At 37.1% G+C, this 21,098-nt stretch overlaps 2 protein-coding genes and 1 long non-coding RNA gene across 3 annotated transcripts in view; 1 reads left to right on the top strand and 2 right to left on the bottom strand.

The window, feature by feature from the left end:
- The window catches only part of LOC134797531 (probable G-protein coupled receptor CG31760), a 126,281-nt gene extending 110,101 nt beyond the window's left edge, over positions 1-16,180 (bottom strand). Inside the window, 1 exon segment of the mRNA XM_063769806.1 lies at positions 15,899-16,180. The gene's annotated coding sequence lies outside the window, so the exon portion shown is untranslated.
- The window catches only part of LOC134797577 (uncharacterized), a 113,710-nt gene that overhangs the window by 18,889 nt on the left and 73,723 nt on the right, over positions 1-21,098 (top strand). The gene's annotated exons all lie outside the window — the stretch shown is intronic.
- LOC134797561 (uncharacterized) lies at positions 18,583-20,581 on the bottom strand. Its single transcript, XM_063769849.1, has 3 exons — positions 20,421-20,581; positions 20,179-20,358; positions 18,583-20,041 (listed from the first exon to the last, which is right to left on the bottom strand). The coding sequence occupies exons 1-3, from the start codon at positions 20,467-20,469 to the stop codon at positions 19,824-19,826; spliced, it is 447 nt and encodes a 148-aa protein (XP_063625919.1). The 5' UTR covers positions 20,470-20,581; the 3' UTR covers positions 18,583-19,823.

Genomic DNA, 21,098 nt, shown 5'->3' with positions numbered 1-21,098 from the left:
TAAAATTAATGCCGTTAAAATAATTTTCACCGTTGGTTAAAATTCTCCCACATTTAAAAGTTTGAGAACCTGTAAACAGCATGATGACGTAGGCCCGTGTCAGTTAGGTCATACGCGAATCTCGGAATAGAGTACCAGGCGGAGTATATTATTATACCATGAGATGGAGTAGAAGGTCGATGCGTTTTCTTCAAAGGCCAGTCATAGTCATAGTTGGTCATAGTCATAGTCATAGTATTTTATTCATAAACAATACAGGATTGTGTTTGAAAATACATTTTACACATACACTTATAACTAAACATAAACAAGTAAATCAACACTTGAGACTAAACAATATCGAACACTTCATCTATAGTATAAAAACACCCTCTCAATAAAAACAGTTTTAATTTGTGTTTAAAGATATTACTTTCTGATATTGTTTTAAGTTCTACAGGAAGTTTGTTAAACAATTTCACGGCCTGGTGTCTTACACAGTGTTCCTCTATTTTTGATGATGGACGGAAATTAACTTTTATATTTTTGGTGCGCGACACTTTACGCAACTCCTGTTCCTCATCAGTTTCAAATTTTGAGCTATGTTTAACGAGATCCGTGAGTAATAAGAGCACATACAGACTAGGTACCGTAAGGATGCCAAGTTTTTCAAAATACTGCCTGCAAGACGTCCTTTGTGGGATGCGAAACATGATTCTAATCGCTCTTTTTTGAGCGATTAGAGCTCTATTGATGTTGTATTGGAAGCTGTTTCCCCATAACATAATACTGTACCTCAACTTGGACTCAATCAGACCATGATAAACTATTTTAAGATGTTCTATATTAATTTCATCTCTGAGCGTTCTCAGGGCATAGCATGCTGAACTAACTGCGTTCTCAATACCATCCAGCTCTTGTGTCCAGTTTAATTTAGAATCGAGACGTATACCCAGAAATTTTACAGTATCAACTATTGCTACAGATGTTCCATTCATAACGATTTGAAGCTCGTCATTTTTCTTAGAGTTTTGTTTGAACATAATTATTTGGGTTTTATCGGTATTTAGGCATAAATTATTAAAAGTAAACCATTCATAAAAGGAAGATATTGCAAGATTGATTAGTTCATTGAGCTCTACTAAGTTTTTAGCGTGTACAACAGCATTAGTATCATCAGCATACATTATTAAATTACAGTTTGGTACTACATTAGATATAAATTTAACAAGATCATTTGTAAATATAATAAAAAGTACAGGGCCTAAAATGGACCCCTGCGGGACTCCTCGTTTTACTTCCACTGGTGCAGACTTAATGGATCTTACGCAACCATGACTTGTATCTTTTATTTCTACGTATTGGTTACGGTTTTCGAGATAGTTACGTAAGAGACCGTAAGTTTTGCCCCTTACACCATAAAACTCCAGTTTCTTCATAAGCAATTCATGGTCCACTGTGTCAAAGGCAGAACTGAGGTCTAGAAATAAGCATACTACTCTATTTTTACTATGGATCTTTGAGATGACATCATCAATCAAAAGATTTATTGCATCTATAGTGCCTACATTCTTTTGGAAGCCAAATTGTCTTGGGTTAATTATATGATTGTTTTGAAGGTGTTGCAAAAGACGGGTTTTAATAAGCTTTTCGAAAATCTTTGACAGTACTGGAAGAAGTGATATGGGTCTATAATTATTCAGGTCTGTTTTTTGGCCTTTTTTGTACACAGGCACAACTTTGGCTACCTTTAACTGATCAGGGAAGATTGATTCATCATAACATTGGTTAAAGAATTATGCAAGAGGTTCTGAGAGAATATCTATAGATTGTTTAAATACAAATATTGGTATTTCGTCAAAGCCGTAAGATTTCTTATTTTCCATGGCTTGCACGGTCTTTGTAACTTCAGAAGATGTTATCGGCCACCAAATTACGAGTATATCATTATAGCACATTTCATCGTGAAGTTTTAAGCAGTGGATTGCAGAGGACATATTACCTGTACTCGTCATTTTACTGTAATCAAAACGATTAGATAATAATTCGGCAACGTCTTGTGGTTTGTATATAGTATCGCTATTGACTTTCATTACTAGTTTATTTTGTTTTAGGCCAGTTGATTTATTTATATGTCTATTAATAACGTTCCAAATACCTTTAATTGATCCTCCGGTTTTATAAATTTCCCTTTGTACGGCTATTTTTTTTGCATGTCTAATAACTTTTCTGAATAAATTTATGTATTTATCACGGTAAATTAAAATAGAAGGGTCACAGATTGATTTATTGATATTTGTTATTATTCTCTTCATTTTACTAGATACCTTTACACCTTTTGTGATCCATTTTAATTTCATTTGATCTTTACTTCTAAATCTCTTCTTCTTTTTAATAATATTTAGATGGAATTCTTCAGATATTTTACTAAGAAAGAGCCACATTGTTTTTAAATCGCGGCTGAAACCGCTTAATCGTAAGTATTTTTCTTGATCTACGTATCAAATTGTTCGAGACGTGTTCAGTGCTTATTGTTTTATTACTTATTTTCAGGGAGTATATAATGTTCTTCGTACCATAACCTCTGAAGGCCCCATGCATCGACATGAAAGCACGGACTTACAAGCCGGCTTCTTTTCTGCATTGGGTAAGTTCTCAACCGTCCTTCCGAATTTTAACTCTCGTCGAGGATCGGCAAAAGCACTCATACTTATTGTTTTTTAAATTATTTCCAGGGTTTTCAATTAGGGGTCTTTCAAGAAGAGGTCTTTCAAGAAGGGGTCCTGAAGTCTTCAGTTTACCCCTTCAGTTTCCTATTCAGTCCAGGGCGTCAGCATGAGCGCAGGGTGTGCTCCAGGTCGCGCTGAGCTGACACTTCCCTTGATGGCTGGAACTAGCATGGATAGTTGGAGGCGGCGGCTGCGGCACCGGGGTGGTTGAGCTCACCACCACGAGGCTGCAGGGCTCATTTCTCGTTCCTTATCTATTCTAACTGGAGGTCAGACTGTTCTTTTTTAAATTTTATTAAGGCGCCCAATAATTAAATATTTTTACTTATAAATTTACCAAGGTCTTCCAGTTCCTTGAAACCACAGACTCACCCCTGTGCTCTAAATTTAATACCTATTTATTTAAGTTACGACTGAGCTAGCTACTATTATAATATTACCTGCTTAAATTTCTTGTGGGAGTAGCAAATATACTTGTTAATACAAATTTCTTTATTTTTTATTTTATACCACTACCGTAAAACGGGGTGAAAAGACACTATTTTCAACTTCAAGGACGATTTTCGCCAATAATCCCAATGATAAAAGTAATAATTTTGATATCATTTTTTGAGTCTTGGTTAGTTCTTCAATTTTGCATTTGTGAAATAATAGGTAAAAATCCTACCCAATTCAGAGAAAATCAAAGAAAACTACCTGTTTTCTCCATTTCCTTAAAACGGGGTCGATAGACACAAGAAAGGGGTGAATAGAAATATTAAGTTTTAGCTGTCATAGGCATCGAATTTGGTCATTATTATGTGGATACTCTATTGGCAAATGGTATATATATCTGTTAAACAGCTAATTGACACAAAATTATTTATTCGTGTCTTTTAAACCCCAAGGCGTGTCTTTACACCCCTTTGTTGTATCTAATCACCCCCTATGGCGTAACTGTTCACCCCATATGCGTGTCCACTGACCCCTTTATCACGTAAATTTGCTTGTTATTGGTTTTTTGCAAAAAAATGCTTTATTATAGAGAAAATTAGTGATATTATTTATTATTTAGGTACTACAGATACTATATTACCAGGTTAGCTAACTTTTACTTAGTTAATGTCAAAACATTTACCGCTAGAACAAAGTTCAGACAGGCTTCATTTCTTACCTCGGCGAGACCTTACTTTAGAGTCAAAAAAATCTAACTTTTAGGCAGTTTGATTAAGTTCTTTTGGTATCAATGTAGAGAATAAATAGTCTACTTTATACGCATTCTAAAAAATCTAATTTTAGAGATGTACGTTTTTAAATATAACAACTTGAAAGAAAAAGTTCAAAATTTCTCTATTCACCCCGCGATTTCTGTTGACCCCGTTTTACGGTATAGGGCTCCCCGAACCGTTACAGTACCGAAATTATAAAACACATATAACTACTTAGAAAGCTTAAAGGTGATGAAATGATGAAATCTAATACCAATACACTACGTATACTTCATTCTAATTCTAGAGCTTAATATTACCCGAATTCATACCTGAGAGCTTATTCATGCAAACCTCAGGCCTTATTCATCCTGTGAACACGTTTAAGTGAATCACGTAATTTAGTGGGAATTTCACTCCAAAGCTACCTCATAGCAGGGAGAGCTAGGAAAGTAATAAACGATGCCGCATATGGGAGTAGATGAGAAACATTTTTCAAGTTTATTCAGGTATTCACGACGAAAATTTTCGAATAAAACTGACAGTATTTAATTTTAAAGCAGAAAAGTAGTTTATAACGAAATGAGAAGTGCGGAATCACAAAAATACTGGCCAAGTGCGAACCGGACTCGCGCACGAAGGGTACCATTACGCAAAAAACGGCAAAAACATCACGTTTGTTGTATTTATTTTATTTGGTTTTTAGTATTTGTTGTTATAGCGGCAACAGAAATACATCATCTGTGAAATGTCAACAGTCTAGCTATTACGGTTCATGAGATACAGACTGGTGGCAGACAGACGGACGGACAGACGGACAGTGGAGTCTTAGTAATAGGGTCCCGTTTTTACCCTTTGGGTACGGAACCCTAATAAAAGAGAGCTAAATGATTGCAACTGAATGATTTCAACTGTCTAGCTAGCACGGTTCATGAGTTACAGCCTGGTGACAGACAGACGGACGGACAGTTGGGTACGGAACCCTAAAACACTCCTATTATGGAAAATAATTCAACGAGCAACATTTAAAACTACTCGAATCTTGAAATTGCTTTTGAAATTCACGAGTGCCGAACGCAGACCGTGCTCGACTTACGTAGCATTTACTTCTGCTATGTGATATTTGTCTTCGGATGTGCTTCACTCGTAATTGCTTTTCTCGTTTACCACTGGGGCGTCTGTGAAAATGAACGATGTAAGGAGTATTGCGCTCCAGAATACACAGCTTTTGTTAACCGTAAACAAGAATACGCTAGATGACACTCTATTTTGTTTGTTAGTAAACGGAGCTCCTGAAATTGCATACCGCAGTTTATGGGCGAATTTGTCATGCAACCGAGAATAAAAGATCTGAGCACGTAGGTGCTTAAATATTCATGGAGCCGCAGGATGGTGTAGTTTAAGACAAAAGGTGATTTCAAGTACGATATGGGGAAAATAAGTAAGAGTAATAGGAAATTAGTTTTAATTTAGAACTCTTATGTCTGTCAATTGATGGTGTAAGTAAATCAGATGTTGTTAAAAGTCTCATTACTGAGAGTACTTACTTCACATATATCTCTCAAAATACTATCAACATCCGTAGGAAGAATACTTAGATTACTTAATGATTTCATATTATAACCTACGAAAATCTGCCACTGAAATGCGAAAATACGGATGATGAATCCAAAAAAAAATCGGAGCATATATTTTAAAAGAGAGCAATGTTACTTTTTATTTAGAACATATAACTCGTACGTCTTCAGTTGCCACAGGCAAATCAGATCCGAAGGGAATAACTTTCCGCTTAAATGTTTCCTACGAAACATTTCCGCTTGAGTCACGGAAAACTCCACGTGACTCTGCAAAACTTATCGCGTTGGGTAAACAATCCCTGTCGCTAAGCCAACCTATATTTCTTAATCCAAATGTAATTCCAATTCCGCTCGTAATTGCTTTAGGTACAGTTTAACGGCAAAAGCAATCAGGACTATCGTCTGAAATTTCCGATTTCTCGGAAGCGTCGGGTTGATTAAGAAGCATGGAAACACATTAAGCATATTTTCATGTTGTTTAAGGAAGAAACGGAACTTCTGGAGCCACGTCACAAACAGGAACTTAAATGGATACGTAAGTACCTAAGTACCTACATGTAGGTAATCGAATTAAAATGCGAATCTTCTTGAGCTCATGTGAAAATTTACCTGACGATTTTTTAATTGTTTTTATTTCTGTAAATGACATGCAGCCCAGGATCTACACAGATTAGGAGGCAAAACCGAAGTAGGTATTACATAAAATCCCAGTGAGATGTAAAATTCCCGGCTACTCATATTTACGGCGTATATTCGACACCACCCAGCGGAATCTGAGAGCCAAATTACGCATCGGTTCATATTTTATTAATTATTATTTCTCGCCAAATACCTACCCGCCCCTGGCTTTTAGGCCAACACCTTTTTAACGTCTACTTTAAAAACGCTTAACAAAGGCCTTTGTATATTGACTTGGTATCTTAATCCTCTGTAATATTCAGAAGAAAGTATTTGTGAAATAATAATTTTAGTTATTGTTATGATGTCCATTATATTATTAATCTTTTTGTGTACAGAAGTATGGAAATTTTGTTATACTTTAAATTGTGTTCAAAAATTGTCGTTCAGTTTTGAGAATCAAGAACTTGATCATAATTCAAGGGAATAATTTAGCTACATAACCGAACCAACGTTTTTAATTCCAAAATCGACGCGTCGCTTCATAATAATAGTACATTACTACAGAGGCCGGGACGAAAGGGGTTGCCGGCCGGATAGGTATGAGCGCGGGCAACCCCATTTCCCGCCGAGGTATGTATAGTGCTTTTCTCAAACATGCAATGAAATAAATAAAATAAAAAATCCACGAAACCCAAGTTTTATTTATAGAAAAAACTAAAAGTAAACTACACCCAAAATATAACCAACACGTACCTATATCATTATCACGCGTATGTTTTACACGAGTCGTGTATTTTTACTACCCGTATCTTTTATTTTCATGTATCTTTGATTTTTTCGCCTTGTATCCGTCTGACTGTCGTTTTCGTCACAGAAGTTTACATAGTCTTTCATGTTGATATCATGTTTCACATACATCGTTGCTTTATGCATGGAGTAAATAAGTATAATTTCCACAGTGTTGACGAATTTGTAGTTACATTCATTTAAAATATACCACAAAACTGTTTCTAATAAACTGTAAGCCATTTTTCTTAGTTTCTCAAATAATAAAATTGCCATAAGCAACCATATACATACTTCGTCTTTGACTTGGCGGTAGAGGCAGCAAGTTATTAAAATCAATTCTGCTTACGCTGCCAATTCCAACACCTACGATTACAATTAATATTAATTTGTATGTCTTTCCCATCACGGAACAATGGTGTTCCGGACCTTTGGGAGGCGTGCGCGGAGCCGAAGCCAACACGTAGAGGCCCTTTTGACACTTTAATGAAATGTAAGGGGTACACCGAGCGGAGGCTGCCCTTGCCCGTGTCATGGGACGCACGCAGAGGCAGCACCCGCCAGGGTGTAAGGACTATTGAGAGTTGATGGAATCTAAAATGAACTAGGTTATTGGGTGAAAGCGATGGACTAAGAACTGAGCTATGGGGTAAAAAACCGGACGCCTGCCTAATAAAACGGTATGCAATTTTATTTCCGGCAGACGGTGACTCGCCCTCACAAGATGGGCCCCCACAAAAAGCGACATCTAGGATGGCTCAAGGGCAACACCGGTGTGAGCGGCTTAGGGGTGTCGAGAGGTGTGCGCCGCTTTCTACCCAGTGGCTGTTAACAGCCACTGTGCCAACTCGCGTCTTATGCATATTTCACTTCCCCCCTGGAGCTTATAGCTCTAACGACTCCACACTGGCCGGCCGGCTAAGGCAAGCCAGAGGCAGAGAATCCTGTCCCACCCACCCTGCTTGCGGGTAACAGAACTCTCCAGGAGCACTCGGGTACGTGAGGTCGCTAATCCCCAACAGCTCGCCACAAGCTGCCCAGCGTTGACTGATTGCACTGGTAAAACCAGCGGGCGATGGGGTCGTCACATCCCTACGCCTATATTAATTTCATTATTTCGTCGAAAATCATATTAAAGTCAAAAAATCAACAACGCACCATAAATCCAATAAAACAGAATGAATATTTTTCAACTTTACCTCCATAACAATTTAAAAAATATAACTACGCGTGTTTGAGTAGACCTTTTTACCGCTAACGTTTAGATGAAATATTTTAAATGTTTTTATTTGTGTAGTTAAATTTATAATTTAAAATTATAAAATTATAGAATGTATTATTTATTAAGTTCATGTTGATTTTATGCAAATAAAACTGCAAATTATAGCAAACATTGTTTTTTGTTTTTTTTTTTTATAGGCGTAGTGGCAGAGTGTCATTACGAACCATAAAGCAAATACTGCCTCTAGTTTTTTTAATGGATGAATGCCACGATGCTGTGTCACAAATATCTGTGAAATGAAAATTAAAAAAGAGGACTTTGCCGGCCTAGGCCTGCAAGATGTGTATGAAATTCCATTAACACATTCAATACCACTAAGTGCTACGGGTTACGCTCGTAGCGCGTAGCCATGGTTTCGTCGTATGTAGCGCGTAGTCGCTACGAACAGTGTACCTGTCGGGTTCTTGGTGTTGAATGTGTTAACGACCTTTTGTCCTAGCCGCACCTGAAACGTCATACTTCGCAGCCTATTATAAGGAACATAACATCAATATTTCATTGCATGTTTGAGAAAAAAGAATTAAGCAAAGAAAAGTTCAGGAAGGCTATTGAAATTGATTACTGTCCTGTAGACGAGCCTCTATTACTGATGTAGGGCAATCGTAGGTACTTATGGAGATGAATTTCATCCCAAATGGTGAGAGTGAGTTTTTTTTATACTTTTAAACGTTGAATAGACCTAAACAAGTAATAATAGGAAAACTTGTATCACGCGCGTTATTAACGTGTGTAACATCCTTCAATCCCTATTGATCTCGTCTCGTCCTAAATCAATATGGCCGCATGGATTCATGGGCAATAAGTTTGCGGACCTCGTCGTGTTTGAGGGGTTGCGATCGATGTGTAATATCATATTGGTAGCTCGTCCTACCTGATTCACAAAATAATGTAAGGTTCCAGTATAACTTGACTTTGATATGCGTAACAACTTTGTGTTATTTGAGATCAAGCTTTCACTGGTAAGTAGACGCCGCTAGAGACGGTAAGCGATCAGAGTAGGTAAATCTAGACGCGTGGGCTGGGCTGCAGATGCGCTACCTCTGGAGAGATAATTTAGTCCGATCCTATTTTAAATACTAGTTACCTATATCGAGTTCGGGTTAAAACGCATCTTTAGAATACGCTTACATAATAATATAGAATACCCAATTCTAAGTGTTAAACTTTGAACATTCATTATAAGCCAATTCTCTGCGGCAATGCCACATTGAGCATGTTAAATATAAGTACAATATTTTTATATTAAATACCTCCACTTAAAACAGCTGATCATTATTAATCGCTTGTTTGAAGACTTCTACGTCTCTATTATGATTTGATCATATTATTTTAGTTTCAGTTGCGTTGTTTTGTAATACAGTCGAACTAGTATCTACTAAGTAACTACGCGCTTCCTTTCTGTTAATCAACAAAAACATGTCAAACTATCCAACACCTTCCCAAAGTAATCTTTGAAAGAAGATATTTTCTGAAGCGTAGTACCTGACTATAAACAGCGGGGGAAAAGCCCGTTCAGCAAAGGAGCTATGGCGCCCGGGCCCTCGGGCAAATGCACCGGCGACCTGAATCGCGTTACGTTGAAAGGCACGATTATGCAAGACTTCGGTGCAATGCTATTAAAAGTAAGCATGATGTAAGTTTTCCTGAAACCCGGGAAATACTCGTATGTAAAGAAATTGCGTGAGGTTTTTCTATGATGTTGCAATGTGTGAATATTTGTGCAGGTAAGTTGAAATACCTGTTACATATTTGTAAAGGTTTACGTTCCTATTTTGCAGAACCTAGAACGTTTACAGTGATAGATGACTGTTCGTCACGCTTACAAAATATTGACTACGCATAATCATAGAGAAAAAAATACATATAGAGTGTTCACTTCATACTTTAGTTTTAGTACCAAAAAGACTACCTACTATTTTCGTAGTCGACATCTAGCATCGAGTAGCGGAATTATCAGTACTGCTACTTGACAATAGATGTTGCACCGACCGAAAAGTCTAAGGGTAATATTCCATTTCTAACCGCAGCTGCATTACTGTCAATTTTACTATGGAAATTGACAATGACAGCGACGCGTTCAGTACCGGTAGTGCAGCTGCGGTTAGAAATGGAATGTTACCATAATGCTCAACAATTTTCAGCTAATATTATAACCGGATTTACCGGAACTCTATTTTCAACTCCTTTTAATATTAGTTGTAAATTGTTGTTCAATACAATTTTCGTGAGTCGCGAGTGTCGCGACACTAGAGAATTCTAGTATCAAGTAGCGGTACTGATAATTCCGCTACTCGATGATAGATGTCGAATGCGGAAACTAGTCGTTTTGGTACCAAAACTGATGTATGGAGTGAGCACTCTATTCTTACTATATTTCTCTATGGCATAATTAAGTATGCAAGAACGGGCGAATATTTCGGTGCCATTCCAATAGTAGGAAATAGGAAGGAATTCATGAAAGAATCCGTATCCTAACCTAACTCACCCTAGTTATTTTGCTCTATTTAAATGTAACTTATAAGTGTGATGTTTGATTTAAATGAATCCATTAATAAAATCTTGAAATAAAAACATCCATGATTACTTATATATTTTGAATTCGATAAGTAAATCAGTTAATTTCGATTTCATTATAAAAGAGCCTACTTACCAAAACGCATTTTTTATATATTTTTTAATTGTTATACGTGTATTTCCTTTTTGGTCGTTCCAGGTTGCTTTTTTTATTTAGCAAATGTTATTTTAATTCGTTTATTTTCTTTTGGCGTATCGTGGTCTAAATTTTGCATGAAGCTCGAATGATCGGTGGAGCGTCTATCATTTAATTAGTAGCTTGGTTAAGTCTACCTACCTGCCTTTGAAACAATGTGCAGAGGAGCGTGTGTTACCCCAGTCGTAGGAAAGGATGGAATAACGACAGGTAACACTGTTTATTTATGTTCTGTTTGTGTTTTTTAGGTTTTCCAAATCAGCAAAACGGAGCGGACTCCGATGAATTAAACTAATTCGATGAGGGTTTAATAAGGTCGTAATATTAAATTCTGACTCTTTTCAAACCACATTTAGGTACGCGAGATGTATTTCTTTAGTATACCTACCCAAGTAGTGAACTTCTACTTAAACCTCCAATCACCTATCTAAATCATTTTTGGCAAAATTAGAAAAATGAATTAAGTAATGACTTCTATTTCCATAGTTGTAAATTTATAAATGCAAGATAATTTAGTAATAAGTAACTATGTTACTTTACTGTCCCAGAGAGAAATCGTCATGGTTATTGATCAGGTAGGGTCATTGCGCTAGTTTTCGTCCGGCTCTAGTTTTCGTCCACTTGACGAAATTTGAATATACTTACAACTTCATTGCTGCACAAATTTGGACTTATTGCAATCCTTAATATCTAAAGAATTTATCTATCTACATAAAAATTATATTTCGCAAGTAGCAAATTATAAATAAAATGTATTATTTGCTAATCCGTCAAGTGGACGGAAACTGACACCGGACGGTAAACTGACGCAATTACCCTATACTAAGTTTATTTAGATGACACCCAGGGATGTATACGTAAATATAAGTAAGTAGCTTGCATTATTTACGAGAAGTAGGTAGGTACCTACAAAAATCTACACGTTTCACTAATTCGCCAATCTGCACAACGGGAAGCCAATCAAACCCCATGAGTAGTACATATGTATGTATAACATCCAAAAATCTCCGTTTTCATAGAATCAAAGGTTACACATTCCCAATTTACCGCGTCATGTTGTACAAAATAAATATTTATCACCCCCAGTGACATCCGCTTTGAATATTTATAAAGCTCCCAAATAGACACGTGATTTTTTTACGGTAGGTACACACCCCGAGGGTTACCTAACACGTGAACTGATCATTTACATATATGTACTTAAGGCATAAGGTAATATAGGGGTCGGTCACAAGCAAAATAGATTCTATTAGGTATCATGAAGTAGAAAAAAAAAGTAAAACAAAAACTACGACTACCTTCTGGCCACGAGTTCATCCGCGTAGAACGTAATATGACTTAAAAAGAAAATGAAGACAGGTAAAATTTAATAACACAATTATTAAAAATGCTTGATGAATGCTCTATGTGGACACGCTCTATCAAAATAGCTCACTGCGAAATATTAATTAAAGCGTAGTATAGCAACCCAAAACCATAGAGAAAATAATACATAGAGTGCTCACTCTATACATCAGTTTTAGTACCAAAACGACTATTATTTTCGTAGTCGATCTCTAGCATCGAGTAGAGGAATTATCAGTACTGCTACTTGACAATAGATGTTCCGACGACCGAAAAGTCTAATGCTCAACAATTTTCAGCTAATATTATGACCGGATTAACCAGAACTCTATTTTCATCTCCTTCTGCTTTTAATATTAGTTGTAAATAGTTGTTCAATACAATTTTCGTGAGTCGCGAGTGTCGCGACACTAGAGAATTCTAGTATCAAGTAGCGGTACTGATAATACCGCTACACGATGCTAGATGTCGACTGCGTTTTGGTACCAAAACTGATGTATGGAGTGAGCACTCTATTCTTACTTTATTTCTCTATGCCAGAACATGACAACAGCATCGTGCACCTATATAACATTTGCAGGAAATGAAATCGTCTATGTGAATCTAAATTAAAATGCATCGAGCGGCTGCATATAGGATTGCGGGTTGACCTAATGAGAGTAGGTCAAGTTTAGGTTTATAAATGAAAAAAAAAGCTTAAAACGTCAATTTTAATGGTCCAGTTTCGCCCTTTAATTTTTTTTTCATCGTGACTAAACATAGCTCATGTAACCTTCTTATTAAAATGTAAAATAACAATATACTTTGTATTGGCCACATAGCTGAGATGATCTAATGGCACTGCACAATAGTACTAAATCGTATTAGTACTAAAATCGATATATTTTCGTTCAATGATTTAATCTAGAAGTTGTTGTTTATTTCTTTATTATTTAGAATACATCTGCGGTTAGATTATTTTATACTTGTCTAAGATATTGATATAAGAGCCAAACGCATGACCTTTCGAACTATGTATTATGTACTCTTGTATATGTACATTGTACCTACAGCTATGTGATTCACTCGTTCAATCTTGGAAATCGATTTGAACTTGTGTTGTTATTTGTCAGCCATGCACTCGACGCACTGTCCGTAATTGCTTTTGTGCGCACTATTGCACCCTAGATTGATAAACTACGTAAATATGTGTAGAGCTAGTGATATACAATATAGGATAGGAATACATTGTAATGTAGGGATAAGTATAAGTAATTCTGTCGTTCTTTTAAATTTATACGGCTAAACTATATAATTTGATAGACAGAAAATGCGGCCATAAACGAGGTACTTGATTTCGAACAAGACTAGTAAGTAGACGGAGTAGAATGAATGGGTTCGAAGAAGAGAGGTAGACCAAAGAAAAGTTGGAGACTCTTTCCGTCAGTAGAATTAGACGGAAAATTTAAAAAATGGGCGCGAAGTGTAGCCATGTAGAAATTTAGAATTTCGCGCCTTTTTCTACTGACATAGTGGGTTTGCCAAAGCATAGTTAGTAATGCTTGCAAGTTCTTGCGCCGTGTAAATGTGGCTTTAGAAGCTCAACTCAAAATTAAATTATGAACAGGAACATGATTTGTTGTCCGTGCCCAATAATAAATAAGTACGCATTTTTCCTAATGATGTAGGTACTCGAGGATTTGCCTGCCAACGACGCGACTTGATGGCTAACATTAAAACATTTCCAAATAACCCAATTATACTTCAGCGTTTATTTTTCGGGAAGAACAAAATTACATATTTTTCTTGTTTCTAAGTGCCAGGGGAGCAACGAGTAAGAAAATATCAAAAAAGGAAAATAAAGAGGAAGTAAAATGTAAAATTTTACTGTCAGAAGGATCATTAGCTTGTGACTAATGATGCATAATGGTGACTGCCTTTTCCTCATCACTCATATTTTAATAGAATTTATTTACAGACACCAACTGGGGCAGACATGGTGATCTATTAAGGACAAACCTAGGTACCAACCTACATAATTAAATATTTTATAACGTTTCAAATTATTAGAAATCATCGGTTTGACATTGGGCAGATCAGTAGGTACCTACCAATTAAAAAGTTCCTTATTTACACTCGATAAGCGCGTGCAAGGGGATGGGTGTTAGGTTAGGTTAGGTTACTTAGGGTAATATGGTTGACACTGGATCCCCCATTTTCAAATGCCCAATATCTCAAGTGATTTATGAACTAAGTATTCAAGACATAATTTATTCATTATACCTACTTCAAAATCTAAATTTCGAACGATTCAGTGAGTATCGCTTTTAATGAAAAATGGGAATCGACTCACTGTGCAACAGGGGGTAGGGTGCACTGAATCACCCGGTGGTCTACAGTAAATCAAAGATGGAAATTGTCTGCTAAATTATCGATTTAGCTAGGTTGCTTGGCTAAGATGCCTAAGATATGTCGTTTTCTCATAAAATAAAAATCTATTTTGCCTTGAACACAACTGGAAACCTCATATTGTAATAAAGTCGACCCTAGGTTGATCAACAACAGTTAAGTTTTGATTGGCGCCCCCTACTTTCAACTGACGATGGATTAATGAATCGTTAATCGTGTTAAACTCTACGAAGACCGCGCTACTAGTTGAATTTATTAGTTGCCTTTAAATTAATTATTTACCTATGATGTCATGTTTAGGTATCTTGAATGTATGTACAAAGAAGATTCGAGAATAATAGATATACTTATGTACCTACTTATTAATACAACCACAAGGAATAAATTAACCGGTTCTACATGCGTACCTATATAAAACTACATAAACTGAAATAAACGACTTATGTAAATTAAAAACTTATTATAGGATTAAACAGCAAAATTCAATTTAACACATTCATTGCCACTAAGTGTGGGTTACGCTCGTAGCGCCTAGCCACGGTTTCGCCGTATGTAGTGCGTGGTCGCTACGAACAGTGTACCCGACAGTCGGTTTCTTGGCCCTGACTGTGTTAAAAAGTCTAACATTGGTTGATTAAGTTGACACTAAATAAAAACGATAAATCATCATCATCTTTGCGTTGTCCCGGCTTATTGCCACGGCTCGGCTGCCCGGGTGCCCGGACCGCAGGCTTGTCAAAAACGATAAATTGTATCAGATTATAAATCAAATATGTATCCTGACAACGGGTCACTCACGTAATTTTCATATATTTTCTAACATTTTGACCCGTGAAATGTGACTGGTTTAATGGTATATTTAAATTTAATATTTATGTCCGAGTCTCTCGGGAATTTTATAGTTAAAATCTCAGATTATATGTATCTATTTTCCACTGTAAATCTAAAATAAACTCTCAGCCTTCGATAAGTTTTTCTCTTTTGACAACCCTGATTTTTATTTCACTGTCTAACCAGACGTTTTATGCAATTTTACAAACTATTTTTAACTTAATTGAAAGTAAGACTGTAATTTGAACTTTCATTGGGTACCTATTGAAATAATTGAGATATTAGAATAGAATTTGGCATTTAAATTCCTCGACATACCTGCTATTGGTGCGTCCCTGGCGCGGCGGTTAGATAACGTCACGCTCCAGGCTCCCAGGCCAAAGGTCGTAACCTTTAACCAGCGGCTCTCTTCAAAACAATAACACCAATCGATAATGACAAGAAAATAATAAAAATATACTTACGCCGAAATCCGTCACAGCTCCTGACGCGATGTGATTTACTGTCCTCTCTTAGCACCACTAATCGTTCGCTTATGTATTCGATTTGTCAACATAACACTTTATCACTTAAAAGGTCCCGATATTTAATTGCATCACTCGACTGCTTGATTGGCTCGCTGTGCCGTCCGGTTATTTAATCATTTTGCATGAAACGGTTCTGCCGGTAGCGCGGCCGGCGACGCGCGGTCTCCTCCGCGTTTCCCTGAAAACTGAAAGAGAAAAGCCTGAAGCCTACGGGAAACTGGAGCCTGGGAGCGAAAAACGTTGAGCGTCTGAGAGGACCCGGGACATACTGCCGGCTTGCTCACTCGTAGTGACTCAGCCGTGAGTCAGAGCAGGATTAACGGATTCCTAGGTTCGCTCGCCGAGCGGCGGTGCGCCCCGAAGTTAGTCGGGAACGGGCGCCCGCTAGCGAAAGCTCAATGAACAACGACAAGTCATTACACCAGTAGGTATATGAAAATGACAATTCTGAGATGCTTTTAGTGCCCTTCCGCTGAAGCGGTTTAGCTTGAAGTGCATGACTTCGTTTATCATATTCAAGCACTTTTCGCGCAGTGGGAATGTTCCTTCGTTGAATGCGCAACTAAACGAAACTTATCTCTATTTATTGCGGAGACGTATTTTATAACTTGAGAATTAAGCGGTTGATAAACCGACTTTTATATAAAAGTATTTATTACCCACGGGCAATTAAGGCAGGTTGGCCTGTTGGGTCGTAAATAATTTGTAAACAAATACGACCTCGTTTAGTCGTCGTAGCCAATAATCATGTGAAATTCGACATTATACTGTAGGTCATTCATTCAAAGTGGATTAAGTTATAAAGTTATGACACTTATGACATCAACATTCACATTATGGAACATCATCAATGTTATTTACGGATTAAGCCAGTGGTGGGCAAAGTACGGCCCGCGGGCCATCTGCGGCCTGCGAATGGATTTTATCCGGCCCGCCGCCGGTCCTATGAAATAATTAGTATATGGCATTGGCCCACGAATTCACGATTATCGCAAATCAAAATTAAGTTTTGGCTACAATTCTGGCCCTCCACTTAAATTTCCTAAACTTTTTGGCCCCCCATGAAGAAAATTTGCCCACCACTGGATTAAGCTGTTAGGTACGAGTACCTACCTAACTCGTATCGTGAACAAGTACAAAGATATTTAACACATTCAATACCACTAAGTGCTACGGGTTACGCTCGTAGCGCGTAGCCACGGTTTCGTCGTATGTAGCGCGTAGTCGCTACGAACAGTGTACCCGACAGTCGGGTTCTTGGTGTTGAATGTGTTAAGTTTTATTCAGCTGTGTACTGTAGGTAAGTAGTAGGTACTTAATTTTTTTGATGAAGAAGTTTCAATTACTAGATATTACGTTACTTAAGTTTTACAACTGTCCAATAATGCATTTAGAGAACATAAACTTTATGAACCCGAGCACCAATAAAGGCGAGTAGCACCCGCGTACAAAGTTACGCGCCGTAAAGCGGAGTTACTCAACTTTACGGCTTTAATAAGTGCACAAATTCTAGAAAATTTTAAAAGATATGTAGGTAAGTATTTTTTTTTCAGGTTGAAATTCAGACTATTGTTTCTGTGACAGACTGGTCCAGCCGCAGAAACTGAGGACTTTCGTTCACAAATATCAAATCCAACGGGCAATAGGCAATACGGATTTGGCTTTTTTGTGCTGTTTTTTTAGTTCAATTAATATTTTGAAATTTCTACCTACCTAATTCAACTAAATTAGGGCAGTATTATACCGGTACTAACCCTTATAGGATTAGACAGTAGCCTGTGTTTTGAAACAACTACCTAATTGTGATGACGACAGATTAGGAAGCGTTATCTGGATGTTTATCAGCATTGCTGTGAGCAAAAACATGTTTGTACACTTTTAGGCCATCGGGTACGGTACCTATAGCCTCCTATAGGTACGTATAGTTATCTACCAGTAGAAAAGCAATTAGTGTTCAATAAGTGTACCTTTTACCTACTTCGCGGACTTAGGCCAAGGGAGGATTTTCAAGAGAACCGAGCTCGGTCTCGAACCAATCGCCTAAAAGCGAGGTCGAAAGCCAAAATCCACCCAAGACCGATGCGATGGCGGCCCGCTGATGTGCGAGGCCGAAGGCAGCAAAGCAGAGCTTGGATAAACCAATGGCCAGATGTGAGAGCGAGGCCGCAGGTCGAGCTTCGCATAAGGCCTTCGACCGGCCAACCCCATTTAGTTTGTTCTCTAGTTGTATGTGTTCATTATATTATCTACTGTATACTGTATACAATGTAGTCATTACCGGTTGGTAATGGCCACTTATGATGAATTGATTGTTAGTAGCTAACTTAACAAAGCTATATACTGTTTTACCATCGCTGGGGAACCAAATCAATTACATTGACCAGCATTTAGCATCATTATGCCTACTATTTGGCTTGGCCAGTTAACAACGCGAATGCTTGTTCGATAAATTAGCATGCTTATAGTTATACGGAACGTTAAGTCACTATAAGAGGTTCATTGTTGGAATATATACAAGGATAGTGTATAGTCCTCTTTATTTGAAAATGCATAGGTTGATAATAATTCATAATTAACTGATGTTACATTTGTTAAAAAAGAAGTTGCTTTAATCAAAGGTTCGGGAATGTTTTTGAAGTCTTATTTATCATAAAATAATTGTGTGCATGAATAATTTGGTAAGTAAACAATATTAATGAGATTCTCAAGTCACAGAACTGATAATAAAACTCTTACAATCTACAATGAAAATGTATAAGTATGTTAAGGCACAACATACTACTTTATACTTACTCTATTAAGGCATTTTGTTATTAACTTATTACATATTTTACTGACTCTACACTGTCTTAAATCGAAATTGTGCAAAATGTATACTTTGAAATGAATGTTACCTACACTTTAAAAATGTAATACCATAATAAGATGTTTACTGAAGACAGTTGTAAAAAGTTAGCATAAAATGCAGGTATAAGTACTAAAAACTAATATAAATTGGACGGAAAATAATTACAAGACACAAATTTGTCAAGGCTCTTGACATTTACTTACCTACTCTATTGAAAAAATACATATAGGTCCAAGTTCTACCCTATTTGTATTTGTCACTTCATTAAAAAGTTAGCATAAAATGTATAAGTACTAAAACCTAAGAAGTATTATAAATTGGACGGAACAAAATAACAACATACAAATTTACAATATTTAGGCTCTTGTCATGTTCTAACTCTATTGGAAAATACATATAGGTATGTTTTACACAAGATATGAAACTGGTATTACTTCTGTTATGGTTACACATGTTTTACAAGGCCTGTAAAACAAGTGTAAACATAACAGAAGTAAAGGCTTAATGCTTGTTACTTCCACTTTTTTTTTCTTCTACTGTCAAATTAAGTTGAAATTAATATTTATAGGTACACCTTCCTTTGGCTAGAAGCTAGAATCTAACTAGAATCCAATTGTGGTGGCCATTGATTTTTTAAAATTAAATCAGAACAATAGCTACTAGGTTCATTGAACATGACAGTCTACTAGGTTCTCAAACTTTCAACATTTGAATACAGTTGGTAACTGTTCTTCTGTGTGGGTTACAATGTACCTATGTGTAATAATTTTGCATGAGTGCCCTTTCAGCCCACCAAGATACCAGTTCATCTTCATGTCCAGGGCTCGAATTTGTATTGTGGGTGATGTAAAGATGATGCCGTTTTGCACACTGGATGATGTAAATATAATATTGTTTAATTAAAAATATTGATAAGTGGTAATTCTTTACAATCATCTAGGTAGATCATCAGCACTAAAAGTTTGAGCCCTGTTAATGTCAATTACATCAACATGAAACTATAACTTAACTACATCACAAAACAAGTTTGTGCAAGTAAGCTAAAACTATGGTACTCAAAGTCAGTGCAACGGAAGAGGTAATGAATGATGAACCATTGCACTCATCCGAAGCACAGTAACACTCCTCCCAATAGACGCCATTTTCATACACTCCCCAATTGCACACTGTGGTGACTCCGGTATCTGCTATTGAGGCACAGCGGCGAATCACTTGACGCCATCTACCATCCCCTGGAAAGTACATAAAAAAGAGATTAACTACTTTACTTAGCTAATTGTTAACTTGTACTCATGTTTATAACACATGAACTATATGTATTAAGACTGGAATAAGAGTCTGCAACCTATAGTTTACACAAACTACTTACAAATAAACCCTTTAGGTCCCTGCTGAGTGAGTTTCATGCAAAATGCTCCCTGTATATTGGTTTCTTCGCTGTAGCAGTCAACTGCTATGTGACTCTCTTTGTCGAATGACTTATAAGCGCCGCAAGTATCTTCTAGCAAGTTTTGGGACGATGCACATTGATAACAACGTACGCTGAAAACTAAAATAGTTGTTAAATCAAAGTGTCATTACAGGAAATTTATGAATGAAATCTGTAGTTACCTGCTGGCAGAGTACAAGCGAAAATCAATACACTGTATAAAGTTGTCATATTTAAAATATAATCTTTAACAAAGCATGAAAATAATTAAATTGTTACACAAAACAAAGTCGCAAACTCAACACACGACACTTCAACAGTTTTGAAACAGAAATGAATGAATGAAAAGAACGAAATGAATGAACACACCCAGTACGTAGTGTTGTGACTACAATTTGTATAATTTACGGTTTTTAGTTAGTCTGTCTAAGCTCCAAGCTAATAGGATTTACAGACGGCCGCACCGGACCGCGACCTTGGTACGATCCGGCGCACGTTCGCGCAGCTATTCTATAAGGCCAAGCGCGCACCACGACTTTTTGTCGCGCGATAATTTAGTCGCAGAAATGTAACGTATGTGTTTATATGGCAGTGCGCGCATATGCGACAAAAAAATCGCAGCGATTTTAAAATTGTGATTTGTCACATTTTTCCGCGACTGCTCGCGACGCGATTGTCGCAAAGTGAATTGCGGCATACGGAGTTGTATGGCCCCGCGCGCACTGCGATAATAAAATCGCACCCGGACCTCAGTCGGCATATCGCTCTGCAAGCGTCAACATGTCGGAACCTGCTGCTGAAGACGCTAGATGTTGACCATTTAATTATGGAAATAGAAGGAGATCACCTTTGTGGTATAA

Source organism: Cydia splendana, chromosome 15, assembly GCF_910591565.1.
Source record: "Cydia splendana chromosome 15, ilCydSple1.2, whole genome shotgun sequence".
Classification (NCBI taxonomy): domain Eukaryota; kingdom Metazoa; phylum Arthropoda; class Insecta; order Lepidoptera; family Tortricidae; genus Cydia; species Cydia splendana.
Note: the sequence above shows the minus strand (reverse complement) of the source record. Positions and strands in the feature narration are given on the sequence as shown.